The sequence below is a fragment of the Enhydra lutris genome, unplaced genomic scaffold (genome assembly GCF_002288905.1).
Source record: "Enhydra lutris kenyoni isolate GAN:26980312 unplaced genomic scaffold, ASM228890v2 scaffoldscaffold62, whole genome shotgun sequence".
NCBI classification, from domain to species: Eukaryota; Metazoa; Chordata; class Mammalia; order Carnivora; family Mustelidae; genus Enhydra; species Enhydra lutris.
In genome coordinates, this window is record NW_019154146.1 from 14244194 (window position 1) to 14263177 (window position 18984).

General features: G+C 35.8%; 1 protein-coding gene across 1 annotated transcript in view; it reads left to right on the forward strand.

Annotated features, from left to right (window-relative positions):
- The window catches only part of LOC111158737 (regulator of G protein signaling 17), an 87696-nt gene extending 76096 nt beyond the window's left edge, over positions 1-11600 (forward strand). The window contains exons 4-5 of the mRNA XM_022520972.1: positions 862-1096; positions 10731-11600. Coding sequence (XP_022376680.1) covers positions 862-1096; positions 10731-10919 — 424 coding nt within the window. The 3' untranslated portion in view covers positions 10920-11600. The remainder of the gene's footprint in view (positions 1-861; positions 1097-10730) is intronic.
- Positions 11601-18984: the final 7384 nt, after the last annotated feature.

Below are 18984 nucleotides of genomic sequence, written 5' to 3' on the forward strand. Positions count from 1 at the left end.
AGTGCTCTTGTATTCTTTGGGTAAATACCTATAGTGTCATTGCTGGATCGTAGGGTAGTCCTCTTTTAACTTTTGGAGGAGGTTGGAAAATTCTTAAATAAACCGATGGATAGGAAAGCAAGATTGGGATCAATTTAACCATAAGAATCTCTAAGCTTCTCTTTCCATTTCTTTGAAGTATAACCAAAGGGAGTAACAACTGGTGGTTTCTGCGTGAACATAGTCACTGAAAACTTAATTATAAGTATCTAGAAAGTCCTCAGTGTCATTATAAAGGCCTTGAGATTTTTAGCTCTAATAATTCCATTCATGGGTAATACTCTATTCATAATACTTTAATAGAGTAATACTAGAGCTTAGGAAAATATGCAACAAGTGCATACAATTTAGAACCAGTGACAAATGAAAAAGTACCTGTCAGAGAGGAAAAGAGAAGCAGTACCTTATGGCTTTAAAGTTAAAATATACATCAAAAAATATAAATACTTAAAAGACGCAACAAAAAATTCAATTTGCCCTTCAAATTAATGCATAGGGTGTCTGTCAATTTGCAATATATTGTTAAGTTTGAACATTTCCAGGCATCATTATGAATTATGATGACCGTGAGAAATAGTGTGTATAACCCTTTGCTGTTTGAATGCTTTGCTCCCTAACACACATTTGTGCCTAAACGAATTTTTTTAAATACCCAGAAGTAGCCTAGTCCTCGCAGATACTTGACAGATAAGAGCAAAATAATTGTCAATGACCACTAGATGGCAGCAAATGAACAGCAATTTCTGTCCTTTCTCCCCTCTGCCGACCAAGTATTCTTACATCAGAGTTGCCTTTGATGATGGCCCAATTCTGTCTTTGCAGCCAAAACCCCACTTCAGATGAAGTCTTGTCCTGGTCTCAAAATTTTGACAAGATGATGAAGGCCCCAGCAGGAAGAAACCTTTTCAGAGAGTTTCTCCGAACAGAATACAGTGAAGAGAACCTACTTTTCTGGCTTGCCTGTGAAGACTTAAAGAAAGAGCAGAACAAAAAAGTAATTGAAGAAAAGGCCAGAATGATCTATGAAGATTACATTTCTATACTATCACCAAAAGAGGTAAAAATCTGGAAAATATTTATGGGCTTCCTAAGACCAAGGATGAACCCAAAGGGACCTCTGTCCACATTGGGTAATGCATGGGGTGTGGACAGTCTAGAAGGCTTCCCTGGGGAGATAATTTAGATTTTACTCTGAGAACCTACCTGAACATACGTTTGAAGGCTAGGTTTCCCCACTATGCTTTGATCATTTATCTCTCTCTGAACCATGGGGCTGGCTACTTGCTTTTCAGAACTAACATTGCAAAGCCTCTTAAATACAGTTTGCTTAATACAGTGACTTACGCTAAAGAGGAAAAGAAGAATTTACTGTGGGGCAGTTTTTCTCTAAGTGTGATCCCCAGATCTCCTGTCTAAGGATCACCAGGAGCATTTGTTTGAAAAGCAAATTCTAGAGGCCTACCCAGGACTTCTGAATCTGAATTTTTGGAAATAGAGCCCAGGAATCTGGACTTTTAACAAGCTTTCCATGTACACACTAGTTTGAAAACCTCTAATAGGACCTTAAAAAAAAAAAAAAAGCTACTATGTTTATTGATGCTCATGGTAGAATTTTTATAGGATTAAAGAATGGGCATTTATGACCCACTAATATTCTTAGGAGAGAGAAGGGTAATAGCAATTCTTTTATTTATTTCGGTTACCCTGTTACTGAAAGTGCAAGCTTTTTTTTTTTTGCCATTTTGCTGAAACATGCCTAATTAATAAGGAACATTTCAAGCAAACAAATTAACACTTTTCCATTAACTTTTTAAAAAATAATTTGATCCTAAGTCAAATTTGATCCTAAATCCAGCTGCCAGAGTGAAAAGGACTTGATGAGGGAGGAATTAGTAGGGTAGCCAGGCTTCTGCAGGGCTGAGTGACAGAGTTCCACTCCACACCACCCTCTTTTTGTCTTTCCTGTCTCTGTGCACTGAAATGTCCTGACCTGGCTCCTTCGGCTCCACACTCCTCTCCTGTGTGCCCATCTACAATCTTCCCTAGAAATTCCCTAGTAATATTCTGTGCTCATTGGGGCTTCCACCAGTCCGGGATGTGGCCCCAACCTACCCTACACCCCTCACCCTGAAATCTATAAAACGAATCCACGTCTGTGTTTGGAAGGCTACATATAAACGATTTCACTTCTAATAAGGTGTACCTTAGTAAGTTTTAAAAATTTGTTAGTTAAGTTATAATTGCCATTGGTATTCCAGAGGACCCCAAGAGTATTGTTATTGTCTCCACAAGATAAGAGACCTGGAATTGGATATACCAAGATTGTTTTATTTTTTTATTTCCCTCATTAATGTAGAGAAAAGTATTCCTGGAAACAAGGTGCGCAGAATTTTTTCTGTAGCCTCGGTGCATTTCTTATAGATGCTACTTTGTGGTTCTAACCTCAGAACTACATGCTTCAGGTTGGTAGTCTATCTGGAAGCTCAGCACCTAGCCACTTCTTCTTGGATTTTATTAGCAGATACATTTCATTCTCATTTTTAAGTTTGCATTATATGGCAAAGATATCAAACGATCCAAATGTGCCCAATGATGTGCTTCTGTTGCACATAATTGTTGTTTGGGAAAATTATCTAGCCCGTTTCTCTCCCCAAAATATATATTATGTATCATGTGAAAATGGTAATTGCCTCGATTATCTAGTCCATTCTTTGTACTATGATAGGTGTTCTACTTTAAAATAATGTTGGTAGAAAAAATATTCTCCATACGAAGTACATAGAATTCCTTTATTTCACAGTCTTCATTTACTAGTTTTTAGTTTTTATGGGAAACACTTTCCCATTATCTTCAGACTCCCAATTTTCAGGTGTCACGGATTAATGGAGCTTTGTAAAATAAACAGTTTTCATAAAATTACTTCTTGGGGCCACAGTTTCAAGCTATCTTAGTTATTGATTACTGAACTAAAAACTATTGGATTTTCATTGTTTTTGCAAAAGTAATGGAGTTTTGTTTTAGCCTAATTTATTTTGAATATGAGTTTCACCAAAAAGTCATTAAAATATTATTTTCTGATCAAAAGCACTACCTTCCCTAAGTTAAATGGACTAATATTTAATGTAACAGAAATATATCTTTTCTCTTTTGTGTATCTATATTTGGGCCATTACCCACTCTTTAATATCCTCAAAATACCACACACACACACAGAGAGAGAAGCAACATGCACATTTTTATCATTTTGCTACTTGTGTACTGACTTGTAAAAAATTCTTGACAAAGAATCTAAATGGACTGTACGAAGTGCCTTTTTTTTTCCTTTCTAATTTAATTTTATTTTGTGTATGTGTGTGTTCCAAAATTCATTGTTTATGCACCACACCCAGTGCTCCATGCAATATGTGCCCTCCTTAATACCCACCACCAGGCTCACCCAACCCTCCACCCCCCTCCCCTCCAAAACCCTCATTTGTTTCTCAGAGTCCACAGTCTCTCGGGTTTGTTTCCCCCTCCAATTTCCCCCAACTCACGACGAAGTGCCTTTGTTTAGCAAAAGGATTGTTCTCCTGTCAACATAGTAATTACATTTGATCATTGTTTATTAGCAAAAACAAATAAACCAAAAGTAGGTATTTGCAATTATAAAAGAAAATTGTTTATAAGTTATATTTTAAGCCAAGATATAAATATATTTGCTCTTGAACCATGACCTGACTCACTGAGACACTTACAAAATGGCATGCACTTTCTGGCCACCCCAGAGTCCTTTCTAAACTGTTAGATCTCACTGACCTCTCTGTGCAAAAAAGTCTCTGATCAGCCACAATACATTAATAAGTGTCTGATGATACCAAGTTGTCACCCTTCCAATGTTGTTTTCCAACACTGGAGAGAATACATGTCACATCAAGACAGCCCTGACCGTATAGTAGTAAGAGCACTGAATTCATCATTCAGATGCATGGGATTCTGGTTCTGGATCTGCTTCAGGCTGATCGTGTGGCCTGGGAAAATTTAGTTCACTTCTCTGATTTGTTGTTCAGTTGCTTTGTTTACCAAAGTAAAGATGAAATGGGACACAGAGACTAGTAAACCAAATCCAGAATGACAACTGTAAGGCTCTTGTGCTACTACTCCATTCTCTCCACCAAGTGATGTGGCTAATCTATTATGGTTCTTACTACTATACCCTGATTCAACCAGAGAATTTCTCTCAACGCAGTATTCAAAGCAGCCAGGCTACAAACTGTTAGAGTTGGGATCGATTTCCCATCTGGGGACTAGATAATCTGGCCTTTCTACCTCTGAAATTCTGTAACTGTTTCGGTTTACTTTGAATATTTTTAAAGAACATGAAAATTTGAATCATTTATAAAATAAGGACTAAATAAAAATTATCAGGCTTCCATTCTTAACTAGAACCTCATTTTTCTTCATTATACTCATTTTATCTTAATTTGATAGAGTTATCATGTTCCTCTTGCTTAAATGTAGAGAAAGTCTACATTCTTAAAATTATTTATATTTAGATAACTTATTTTTTCTCATGAAGCCAGTGTGCTTGAAATTATATTTCATTACTTGAAGAGCATGTTTTATGCATTTTAAATAATTTGAGAATTATGTTATAAAATAGATGTTCGTAATCTGGAGACAGTATAGCCTTCATTTTTTGGTATAGTGTATATTTCGAGAGGGAAAGGACAAATTTTCAATTTAAAAAAAGCGAAACACATAAAGAACAGCATTTTTCAAAAGTAAAATTTTTTATGTGCTGTTCTCAAAGACAGAATCAATAGGGGTAGTAAAGAGGAATTTAAGATTGACAGTACTCTTACTGCAAATCATAGATGCTGACGGCAGTTTATATTTATTAAATATTGAAAAGACAAACCCAGAAAAATTAATAATTTTAGTAAAAAGTCTGTTTGGGTTTCCTGGGCTGGCTCATGCAACTCTTGAACTCCTGTAAGTCTGAGCACCACATTGAGTGTAAAGATTAATTAAAAAATAAAATCTCCAAAAAAAGTCTATTTAAAAGCTATTACCTACCATAAACAGCATTGAGCTGTTGAATGAATAATTATAAATCTTGCAACAAACGTAAAACTGCTGTTTTCTACAAATCTCTTTAGTGATGGCATTTTCCTTAACGTGAGCTGTAATTCAGCCCTCCTGATGCTTACCATCCTTATGACACTGAGCAACTAACTCACTTTAGGGGTCTCTGGTCTCAGTTTCCTCATTTTGCAGAATAATGGCATGGAGAAAGCTCAAAAACTCACTAAATCTCTAACTTTATGGCTCTCTCCCATGGTGATTTGAATCCTGGTAGGGGTTGTTTGCTTCTTTGATTTCATCCTGAATTTCCAGTTGTTATCTGGGAGAAAAAAAAAAAGCAGTAAACCTATTTAAATTCCAAAATTCTCTAAAAATAATGCATATGTGATAGACATGTGGATTCTGTGTTTGCAAGTATGTACCCCTTTAAGCAAAATTATGTGAATTTAGCACTTTTGATGATATAAGTTGTTTTTTCTAAGCAGGACTCATTTGACTGTATTTTCCTAGATTCATTTATTTGTGCCCACATATTTTCATTCAAAAAATATTTGGCTATTTCCTATGAGCCAGATACTGGGTTAGATCTTGGGAATATGTTGTTGAACAAGAAAAACACTGGCCTATCATTTACAGATCTTACATTTCAGGAAAACAGATAAATCATCTCAAAAGCAAGTAACTAGCAGAATACCCTCTAGTTCCATTCATGTTGTTGCAAATGGCAAGATTTTGTTTCTTTTGATGGCTAGATACTATCCCATTGTGTGTGTGTGTGTGTGTGTGTGTGTATAATACACACACACACACACACCATGTCTTCTTTCTTTTTTTTTTTTTTTAAGACTTTATTTATTTATTTGACAGAGAGAGAAATCACAAGTAGGCAGAGAGGCAGGCAGAGAGAGAGGGAGAAGCAGGAAGCAGGCTCCCCGCCAAGCAGACAGCCCGATTCAGGGCTCGATTCCACGACCCTGAGATCATGACCTGAGCCGAAGGCAGAGGCTTAACCCACTGAGCCATCCAGACGCCCCCACCATGTCTTCTTTATCCATTCATCTGTTGATGGACATCTAGGTTCTTTCCATTGTTTGGCTATTGTGGACATTGCTGCTATAAACAGCCAATCAAAGAAAGACAATTATCATATGATCTCTCTGATATGAGGAATTTGAGAGGGAGGGTGGGAAGTTGTGAGGGGTAGGGAGGGAAAAAATGAAACAAGAGGGAGGAAGACAAACCATAAGAGACTCTTAATCTCACGAAACAAACTGAGGGTTGCTAGAGGGTAGGGGGGGAAGAACAGGGTGGCTGGGTTATGGACATTGGGGAGGGTATGTGCTATGGTGAGGGCTGTGAATTGCGTAGGCCTGATGATTCACAGACCTGTACCCCTGGGGCAAATAATACATTATATGTTAATAAAAATAAAATAAAAAATAAAAAAAAGCAAGCAACTAAAAAATGTGATGAATATAACGGGGATGGAGGTCAATGGTGGTATTTAGATGAGGGGAAGTCAGGTAGGGTCATTCTGAAAAGGGAAAATTCAAGTTGATAGAAAGTCTGAAGACACTGTGTTTATCAAAAAGGTGTCATGATACTTAAGGCCTATTATTATTATTATTATCACCTTACATTGGGCTTAAACTTTGTTATTGACAAAATGGTCTCACATATATTATCACAATATAAGTCTCACAGGAATCCTTTAGCCATTGGGAGACAGGGCACCATTTTACAGCAAAGGAAATAAACAGATTCTCAAAGAGGCAGAACAACTATTATAGGACATCCTAACTGTATACCTGGTAAAGAGTGGATAGAAGCCCAAGGTCTTCTCATTCCAAATGTGGTGCCCTTTCAGTGTAATATGCTGACTAGGAATCCCATCGTCTAGTATTTTCTTCATGACACTTCCACAGATTTCTATACACCCAACCTTAGAACTTGAGACAAAATGAGAAATAACGTTCATAACCACATGCCTGAACTCTCCCTAGACGAGCAAGATAAACTTCCCCATCATTTGGGCCCTACCAGAAATATGGCTACTGTACTTTATCCAGTGATCTTTGTTCCAAGAAATCAATTCCAATAGTCTTATTTGCAATTTATAATTATTTTCAGCAGAAATAATTAACACAGAATAATATGACTAAAAGTACACATGATATAAATTTATTATAACCAATGGGGGAATCAGATATTCTTCACAAAATTTAACATGAGAAAACCAAGTTTAGTTAAAATTAAAGAGAATATCACTGGTAAAATTGAATATGAACTTATAAAGGAAAAAGGAACAAAAATCAGAATTTTACTTCAAAAAGAATCCTAAATAAAGCAACTTGGGTAAAATTAGAGATAAAATGGGAAAAAAATGGAGGAGAAAAACATAATCATGATACCTAAAAATTGTTTAAGGAAGTTACCTAATTAATTTGAGGAGGATCTCCACAAGGGAAAAAGACTTTCAGTGAAAATTCATCATTTTCAGCATAATTCTGCCCCAAATGTCCACAATATCAAAATTTCCATTGCATCTTGATGGCTAGAACAGAAAGGCAGGGTCAACACATAGCATACAGCCCTCTGGTGACATTCACTTAACTCAGCGTTCTCCTCCACTGGGTAGGGAATGTAGCAAGATTAAACAGGTAGATCACTCAGCTTGAGCCGGGTTTTCCCCAGCCACACTAGCAAGACCTGTCTTCATTGCCTCCACTTCCGTTCCACACTCATGGTGAACCTTCAGCTCTCATGCTGTTTTTCTCCCAACTAGTTTGTGGAGTTCGTTTTTCTCCCAACTAGTTTGTGGAGTTACAGGTGGAACATATCTGTATGTTTGCGAGCCACTTGCCTTTCTTCTTCTTCTGTCTCCTGCTCCTTGTGCGAGGGAATAGCTTCCAAGCTCCTCCCACAAAGTCCCCTAAGCCTTCTAAACGGCACTTGCCACCTCTCAACACTGCCAGTGTTCCCAGCACTGCTACAGCTGCTGGGTGAATGCTGCCAAACTCATAGGAGCCGTGTGGTGCCCCGTCCCACCAGAGTACTTCTTTTTCTGTTAATGCTGTGACTGTGAATGGTACCTTCCCTTCCCCTACCTAGATGTGAGTCTGTGAGGACTGAGTACTACCGGAGCCCTGTTACGCAACGATAGCTCGGCTTGTGCTTCTCAACTTTCTCTTCCCTTGGGATGACTTCTTTATGGGAAACTCCTCAGTCCCATAGGCACTGGACCCCAGATTAGATGGGATCATGAGCCATCCAGTTGTGCCTGAATCCTATGGTGACTACGGCTCAGGCCCGTGCTGGGATCCCCCCACTCCCACTAACTTGTATTATAGATGTTCCACAGTCTGAAGCATAAAGATACCACCAGATGAAACTATAGATTTTTACACCCATGGGGTTTATCCTTGTTATTTGACCTCTCTACACTGCTTTTGACTGACAGCCTTTCCAAACAAGCAGAACTTAAGGTAAATATTTTCTTTTTTAAATAGAAATAGCAAATGAGTTTTGTTACAGGTTACTAAATGTCAGATGACTTTCTCTGTGATATTTCACTATGGTTTTCGATTTGCACAAAAATAAAATTATACAGTGAGAACTCAAGACATTTAATAATTCAAGGTATTTTATTTCTGTTTTAAGATAACTAATATGGTTCTAACCACAAGCAATTATACTGTATTTAATTATGCTGTTATTTAAGAAATAAATGATCTTCTTTATCATTCATCTAACCTTTCCTCCTCCGTTGAAATAAAAAGTTTCTCAAGTTTGAAAGTAGGAGCAAAAACATTTACAAAAACAGCTGAGTGTATTTGGTAAGATTTCACCTTACCATAACACCACTTTGCAGTGTGAGATCAGCTTGAACTCCATTGTCAACACATTTCTATTGAATAGAAAGATAAATAATATTTTTAAATAAAAAGCTTAGAAAAAAATTCTGTATTTTTTATTACTTTGTATTTGATGACTTCAGATGGCTCAGATAACAGAGAATAAAACCTTAAATGACCCATTTCCAGAACTTTTTTTTAAAAGAATGAATATATAGTTCAGCCAAGAGACATTTAATTTTTTCCATAATGTTGGTCTAGCTAAGCCATAGACATTTAGTCTGGATCACCATTTCCCTCTCATAGGACCCATCTCTGGGGTATAGCAATCAATCCAATTCTACATGGGCCACAGAGCTTGGGAATCTGGGGACACCGAGATGGAACATAAGCCACTTTAGTCATTAGGACTAAGACCCCAGGCTCAATCCGAACAATAGGTGGGAAAAGAAGTCATAACCAAAAGGCTTCTGCAAAATTCTTATGACAAAACATTTAGCTATAAAAATAAAACGTTTGTATAGATGGAGTACATCATGAGACAGAAAATATGATCACAGTGCTGTAGTCCAGGCTCAACATTGAGGACTGAGGAAACCAATGAGGACAAGTTTGTGATGGCTGGCCTCTTAGGTTTTGCCAACATGTCACTTCAGAGCAGAGCTCGTTTCTGTTCCCGGAGTATGCCCTTATTGCTATTTATTTTTCCCCAGCTCCCTTTCCAGCAGTCCTGCCAGCTCCAACAGGACCAACATTTAGTGAAGGAAAACAAAAGACAACAAAAACTATCATTTGCAGAATTTATTTACGCTTTTCTTTATTTTTAAAGATTTTATTTATTTATTGGACAGAGAGAGAGAGATCATGAGTAGGCAGAGCAGCAGAGAGAGAGGGGAAGCAGGTTCCCTCCTGAGCAGAAAGCCCAATGCAGGGCTGGATCCCAGAACCCTGAGATCAGAACCCAAGCCGAAGGCAGAGGCTTAGCCCACTGAGCCACCCAGGCACCCCTTTATTTACGCTTTCTAATAACACTCTCCTGACTACTTGTACAGGTATTCTGAATTCCTACTTACATTTCTCCTTTCAAAGACTCCACTTTAAGCAACTGTTCTCCTTAATCTCTCATACGGAGATCTTCAGATACATCTCGGTATAAGGACTATATAGTTCTCTGTGCCTTGCCAAGTACCCCCAAGACATGGAGAATGCCTGCTCTGGTTTTGCTCTACTACACCCTTCCAGATTCCTGGTTTCTTATTTGACGCTACAGGATTTGTTGGGATATAAAACTATGAGGAATCAGCACCGGATATCATGCTGACTTTTGCCAGAGAACTAACTACTCCCTGCCATATTTTTACCTTGTCCCATCAAGAGAATCACGCCAGCAGTGACCTAATAGGAGGAGATAAATTTGTCTTCTGGCTAGGGAATTCTCCAGTGCCTCAACGATGAATAGAAATGGTGAAAAACTCCTGAGTAAGTGCATAGAAAAGATAAATCCCAGTAAGCCAGGCTATCTGTGAACTAAACTTCTGGTTTAAAAGACAAGTTGTTTTTTTGTTTGTTTTAGTTCAACTCTTAAGGTAGACAAGTATGAAAGGTTATATAGTCTTGGAAAAGGTAACCTCAAAAAAAAAAAAAGGTAACCTCAAGATTTTAGATAGTTGGATTTAACTCTTTGAAGTTTCTCTGAAATGTCACAAAACTATATTTACTTGAGATCTTTTGAAAAAAATTTTATTTAATGTATCTGCTCTTATTTCTTTTTAGGTCAGTCTCGATTCTCGAGTTAGAGAGGTGATCAATAGAAATCTGTTGGATCCTAATCCTCACATGTATGAAGATGCCCAACTTCAGATATATACCTTAATGCACAGAGATTCTTTTCCAAGGTTTTTGAACTCTCAAATTTACAAGTCCTTTGTTGAAAGTACTGCCAGCTCTACTTCTGAATCTTAATTTTCGTTAAAAAAAAAAAAATCATTTTGGAGGGCTGGGAGGGGAAATAAAAGTAGTTAAATTACACCAGAAACTGAGTTCCTGGAGAACTACAGTTTAGCATTCCTCAGGCTACTGTGAAAATACAACCATATGGTCTTTGTCTCCATTTTTATCAAGGTTATCCTGGTTAAGTTTGGAGAAAACACCACACGAAAACAACGGATTGCCAAATTAAGTTTGTTTTATTCAACACTCATTCTACTTGCAAACAAACTGTATTTGTATCCTATGAACAGTCTCCTAGTGTATCCCCAGAGACTGCATGTGCAAAGTAAAACTGCTTCATTTGCCACATAGCTGTTGTAATATTTAATCCAATGGCATAACTTATATCTGCATTTAAGGACTTTTGTGCAATATGGTCTTATAGAAATAATTGCCAAAAAATTGGCTGTGGTTTGCATTTTTAAATATAACCTAAGAGAGAAAAAGCCAATTTTTAAGTTGTAACAATGGTATTCAACATGTTATATACTGTGTTCAGTACACTCATTTTGAAGCCAATATTTCTGTACATGGAAAAAGAGCTATTTATCTCTGCTTGTTGGGAAATCCTAATGGGGGATTCCTCTGGTTGTTCACTGCCAAAACTGTGGCATTTTCTTTACAGAATAGTTTATGTAAAAAAAAAAAAAAAACCAAAACAGACAATAAGAAGAAGAGAAAAAAAAGCACAAAACAATTTGAAGATATTCTATCTCAATGACAAATCAAAGAGTGATAATTGTTTTTAATTGTAATAGAGGAAAATCTATGTATATATCAGATGTCCAATACTGTAATTAATTTATTAAAGACTGGCTCTCCAGTTCTAAAACAGTTGTGTAAAGTATGTACTTTAGCAAGAAAAAAAATACTAAACTCGATAACTTAGTTTTGGGAATATATATTTAAAAAAAGGATTTAATAAAGGAATGCCTAAATGTAGCATCATAAAACATTTTGATGAATAGCATCTGTCCTGTGGCATATTTTCCTTGAAAGCAAAATCCAATGAAAAGCTAAGTTTTTAACCAAGAGAAGTTTTGTAAGGGTTATGAAGAAGATAATTCTCTACTTCAGACCTTAACTGTTTTCATAGTATCTTCAGAATGACTTATTTTAAAAATGTTAAAACCAAACTATTAATACTCATCCATAATTGAAAGGCAGTACAGTGCTCAAATCTTCTAGCTGCCATATTATTTTTTATAAGTACCACTAAATCTTTAAGACAGAATACTTGCCTGATATTGGCATGTACTTTTGACACTCAAGAAAACGGTATCCTATCATGTGCACACACAGAAAAGTCAGTGTCATATTTATATCAAGGTGTTGCATTTGAATATTAATATCCCCTGGAGGCTATTTTTTTAACTTAAACTTAATAAATATAGTAGTGAGTCACCTAAAGTGAAAGTTTTAAAAATATTTATATCCACTGATAATACTGGCCTTATATTAAGGATGATATTAAAATTATAGGTTTTGTCATTTTTTAACTACCTCTCATTTTTTAATTTATTAAACATTTTTAAAATAAACAAGTTTGGGGTTTTCTTTTTAAAATTTATTTTACTTGAAAGGTTGGCATCATAAGTTTTTTTTTCCATAAAACTTAAGACATTTCAAGGATTGTTTTTTTAAGTGAATTTGATTTTCTAATTTATATAGAATTCAGGAGATATGGTTAAAAGGGCTATTATCTATTCCCTATGCAAATATTTTAACTGTTGCAGTGTTTGACAAAATGGGATTAAAAAGTTTGCAGAGTAGAAAACAAAATGTTCTGTTTACACTGGCGTTGCTGACTATCCTACCATATTCAGCACTTTTAAATACATTATTTATGAAAATGTAGTTAGAATAGAAGATAGGAAATATTTATAATAATCATTTCTTTTAACAAATGCCTGTTTTTGTCTGAAAGTGTTAGTGTGTTAAAACCTACTTTATCCATGTCAATTAGATATTTACTATTTGAATAGTAGTTTTCCGTAATATGTTGGAAAAAAGATAGCTACGAAGATGTTTACAAAAAGTCCTATTTTTTTTCCGAAAGAGTGAAGAAAAACCTATAAGAATCATCACTTCTATTGTGAAGTTCTGTTGTTCCTAAATTATTTAATTTTTTCTTGAGTAGAACTGAGTTTATAATGCTTCTATGATGTATTCACATATATGTTGTAATATCATATTTGTTGCTATCTTTGAGGCACAATAAATTGGTGCACATGACCAGAAAATATGTAATATACTATGATACACCGCATGCATCCATCTTTTTACACATAGACTTTATATTCTTGTTGTTACTATATATGATGGTGACCTGCTAGCCATAAGTTATCTTTATAAGATACTTTGGACTATTAGATGAATTGTCTGTTTGACAATACCTTTAATATTTTACCAAATGTAAAAGATAAGGGCCCTTCTAAAGAGTCCTAATCTCTAACCTGGGCATTTGTAGAATACGGACTTTGAAATTAGTATATCCTTTTAAAACCTGATTAGGAAGTTGGGTTGAGAATGATTCGAGAGCAGATTTACACATTGGATGTTGGTAGCCATGTTATGTGAGCATTTCTGCGCTAAATTCCTGTTTGGGGGGGAGGGGAGGTTTCTCCTTTAATTTCAAAATGTTTGAAGTTTCTATCTATGAGTATATCTGTATATTTGCAACTCTACCAATTTTTAAAGTATGGTATAACTCCTTCTGTTTTAATTACAGAGCTATAATAAACAAACAAAAAGCCCTCAACTGGTGTCTATGCTACCATTCCAAGAGCACAATATTTGTTATGGTAGAATTTGGTTTTTCCTAGTGAATATATTCCTCCCTGGGGACAAATTAGCACTTTAGAAGGTACATTTTGTGTTTTAGATTGTCAGGATTTCTTTGTGTATTGTTAGCATCTGCTAATGCACATGCTCTTTCTATAGTGCCTAAATTCAGATGTGTCTATCATGGAAAGAAAAGTGGAGGGTATAGATTATATATAAATACATATAACTAAATTGGAGAGCCAGATTTCTTCGGAGATGGATCTTGTACATAGATCACACTAATAATGGATGGCTGATGCTTCTTCTTCTTCACTCTGGGTAATTGTTATTATGTTACCCAAAGGTAAAACAGATGTTCCGACAGTGTTACAGGGCAGCTCTAAGCACAATGGGTGCATTGGCGTATGAACAACAATAGCAAAACACAATGTTGATATCCATGTTATGGAGTGCAAAAATCAAGACCATAATGTGGTCTTTAAAAAAAAAAAATCTTAAAATATGTACATAGGATGACCAGTTCTGATATTTGGTCATGGTGCATGGGGTGTTTATTAGTATCCTTTAATGCTGCCTAGGTTCTTACTTACAGAATGAAATGCATATCATATATTTACCTGATAGTTCAGTTTTACAAAGGACTATAGAAATAGGTAAATAATGTCTATATATTAGGGGCAAAAATACATTTTCACCCCATTAAGCTGACTTAAAATAATACCTGATTCTTAATATTGAATGATCCATTTTTTTCTATACACTTTTAACATATTGAAAAAATGTCATTATCGGAACTGTGACAAGTTACATTTGCAAAAAATACAAAATATCAGATGCTTTGAGAAATAAATATAGAAGGAAGAAATTTTAAATACAATCAGAAAATAGGAAAATAGGAACTCTTTCAAAAGCCACCTGAAACTTCTTAGTCTAAATGTCTATAGATAGAACCCTATCAAACATAAATTTTTAAAACTTTGCTCTGGATACAATGGCATATTATTTTGAAAGGTGATAAAGACAGTTCCAGAAAACTTTCTTGCCTGTGTATTTATATTTACAGCTTCTGACCCTAATTTTCAAAATATATTTTGCAAACATTTATATTTGCATGCTCTTTTCAGTTCTTTTTAAATTTCTGACCAATATAAAATGCTTGTTCTCCTGAGAAAACAGCATTAACTCTGTAAAAGTTTGAGTTATTCCTCACTTGTTACAACTGCAAGTATTTATCAATAAAACTGATACCAAAAACTTGGCTTCTGATCTTCCCTGCAATGTTCTTAATAGTATCCTTACAACACATGATAGTGCACAGATTGATATTATTGTTCCCAGATACCAGGCTTTACTTACAAATTTGAATTCAAGTTACATTTCTGTCTCATGGAACTTTGGGCAAATATTATATTGAACCTCTCTAAGCAAGCTTCCTCATCCTCAAATGGGGAATACTCTATTTACAGGGTGGCCATGAGAATTAAAAGAAGTCAATATAGAAAGAATAAAGTGTTACATATATTATTATTACTTTATCAAAGTTCTCCAGCTCAGTAATTATTCCCATTTCAAGAATGTAAGAATTAAATGCCACTTTAATGTACTTTTCCCCTATTCTTTAGAAAACCATACTTTAAAGATCTGATTTAATTATTTATTAAACAAATACAACCATGCTTATTTTAAGATGGAGGACGGTATGAATCTGTTACTGCTTTGTTCAGGATGATTGAAATTCAGTTTTCAGTTCAAGAACATCACACTGACATACAACCAAGAAGTATGTTTCTTTCGATGACACATGTACACAGATATACGTATATAGATGTGTGTATGCGCATGTGTGTACACAGATATATGTATATAGATGTGTGTATGCATATGTGTGTATAATATTGTAGGCTTAAAATAAATGTTTAAATAAGATAAATAAAATGAAATCATTTGAAACTTTTATTTCCAATGGAAATAAAACAACATTCCCAAGGACAGTAAGAATAGAAACATCAAATAAGAATAGAAACATCAAATAATTTGCCAAATAAGTATGTGGAAATAAAGCTAAAGCTAAGTTATGAGAGATTGGCCATTAGAAAATACTGAAATTGGCATGGAATAGAAAGTATTCTGGTATGATTTTTTAAAAAATTTTACGTTGAAAATATGAAAATAAAATAAAAGATGGTTGTGTGTTCATAAAATTTTTCATTAAATGTTAGAAAAGTTTTAGATGCACAGAAAAATTGCAAAGATACTAGAGAGGTTCTATATACTGCACACCCATTGTGACATTTGTTACACTAATGACCCAATATGGATGCATTAAGTCCGTGCTTTATTCAGATTTCCACAGCTTTTACTTAGTGTCTTTTTTCTGTTACAGGATTTCATTCAACATACACATAACATTTAGTCATCCTGTCATCTTAAGTTCCTCTTAGTTGCAAGTTTCTCAAACATTTTTTGGTTTTGATGACCTTGACAGTATTGAAGAGTACTGGTCTAGTATTTGGTAAATGTCCCTTGACTGGAATTTGTCTGATTGTTTTCCCTATGATTAGACAGGTGTTACCAGTTTTAGGAAGACCACAGAAGTAAAGTGCCATTTATATCACATCTTATCAGAGGTACATACCACCATTATGACTTATCACTGTTAATACTGACCTTGATCATGTGGTTGAGGTAGTGTTTATTAGGTTTCACCACTGCAAAGCAATACATTATTAAGAGATCATATTAGAGGTAAATGTACTGGACATTAATGCTAAGGTAAAAAAATTCTGAGCAGATTCCTCAGCGCTGCTATTAGGTTCCATTAAATGACTGCTAACAAATACCATGAAAATACAATAAACTGGAAAGTGCAATGGGAAAATAAAACTCCAAAACCGTTAGCTTGAATATTCACTTAATGGAGGTGAAAGTGAATTTTCTCCCTTGAATTACCTTTACTTTATCCACTGTATCGCTTGGATAGTAAATACTTCAGTTTGTCGTAAGAGGTAATTTTAATCAATAATCATTTGCTGAGTGCTTTTCCATATTGCCCTCAACAAAACAATGAACACTGATTATTGAAATAATGTGAAAGACTTGATTTTCCCCCTTTGCTTTAACCTATTTGTCATAAATACAGCTTCTTGTATATGATTTTAGGGTGTTTGCCAAATATAAAAAAAAAGTTTCAGTGTTTGGTTCTGTAAAATTTATACCGAATGTGTGCAATTTTTTGCTACCATGTTCATTGTACTTAATGATCTCTATTTTGTAGCCCACTAATAATAGTGGACCATAAAGGAGTTTTGAATGCATGAATGCAGCTTGAGACACATGTTTGGTTATTTTGCAATGTCAGAATAACTGTAGGTACTTATAAATTGAATAGATAATCTAGATGATTTTTCCTCCAATTTAAGTTGTTTTGGGTTTTTATTTCCCTGTCCTTGAATCTATTTTATCATTTTACCTATGTACAAATAATAGACTTCCTGAAAATGCTAGAATCTTCAATATGTAATAATAGAATTTGAGCATGACAATAATGTAAGGAAATTCAGAAGTCTCAAACTATCTTTTTTTTTTGGTTTTCAAAGTAAATCAAACTACAGTTGTTTTCATTTAACTATATTGTGGAAACCTATGGATATTATTGTAAAATGCACATGCATTACACTTTTAAAAAATGTTTTGAATTAATAAAGAATTCACCAATGTATCCTTAGACAAGTTACTGTTTCCTCATTGGTGTAACACCATAGGAGTAAAACGTACACTTGTTTATATTACTTAAATTGCTTATGCATTTTAGGGAATATAATTTCTGGCTGGATTCTTCATAGCATTCCATAAAGTTATTGCTTCTCACATTTTTTTCACCTTTTATAAATAATTAACTATATTCTTGAGTTGACTTGAGAATTCAGCTGAGAGATGGATCATACTGAATTTACGTGACTTCCCCCCATTTCTATGGTTAAGAAAAAATTCAGAGTTAAGACTTGGCAAACAGCTGATTCTAATAAAGATAAAAACGACTTATCGGTCCTGTTCTATACTCGGATCAAAATTAAAATGGTTTCAACCACTATCTTAAAGAAAAAACAATTTTATAAAGTAGTGTGGCTTGAATACACAAAGTGAAACGAATAGTTGAGGTGATCAGTTGGAGCTTTTTAAGTAGCAAAACCTATTTTTGCTCTGTATAATCTGGAGAGTCACCTCATTCCTCCACTTCACTTTTCGTTTGTAAGGAATGAATGGAGACAGTGCAAGCTCATCTTATAAGAATTTCATACCTAACCTCAGTTTGATTAGAGGACTCAAGGATGATTTAGCCTTGCCCGTAATTACCCCTTGATTTTTAAAATTCCAAGTTTTCAGCTCTCTCAACAGTGAAAACATTTAGTAGACCCTGCGCAAGCTAGTTAAGTAGTGGGAGTTCCCGGACTGAGTCAACCCTTGCCTCCCAAGGACTGTCTTGGTTATACTTACACCCTCATATCCATCCCTCTGGTGGGCTGCGAAAAGCTCTTTTGAAAATGCAAAGCATTATACCAATAAACTTCAATATCCCTGGCACCAATCCGCTATTTCAAGATTTTTGGAGGGAAATGGAGGTTGGGCTACCGAAGGCAGGACTCTGTGTAGGTTTTGCTGCGCTCTGGTTTATCGGAACTTGGAATCACTCGATCTGTTTTAAAAGTACTAACGATAACTCGCAGTGAGGGGGGACGGGCAGGAGACTCGGTGAGGAACGAAGTCGTTTGAAAGCAAGTAAATTTCGCAGCCCACAAAGGCTGGAAAGATTTGGGGAAATTACTCCTCTAGTTGCCTTCCTCATGAACACGAGTCTTACCGTCGAAAAGAGAAGGCAAAAAAGGCTGTCCTCAGCCCCACTAGCGGACTACACGGCCCTCCACCGCGGTCCTCGATATCCTCATTCAAGGCTTGGGACGTAAAATCTCGACGTCAGAAAACCGAGCGACAACCTTCAGCGTCCCCGCCCTCCCGTCCAACACACCGCCCCCCGCACGTTCAAAGAGGTGTTTCCGACCCAGCTTTTAAATGCGGGTCACTTCCCGCTCCGCCCCCTTCCGGCCTCCGCGAATAATACGGCGTTTAAATGCTTGCCGGAAGTTCCCACCGAGGCTTTCGGGAGGCCCTTTAAAACTGGCGCGTGCGCCGGGCTGGGACCGGTCAGTTCTCGCCGGTTTCGAAACTCCGCGCGGTGTCGCGAGATTCTCTGTAC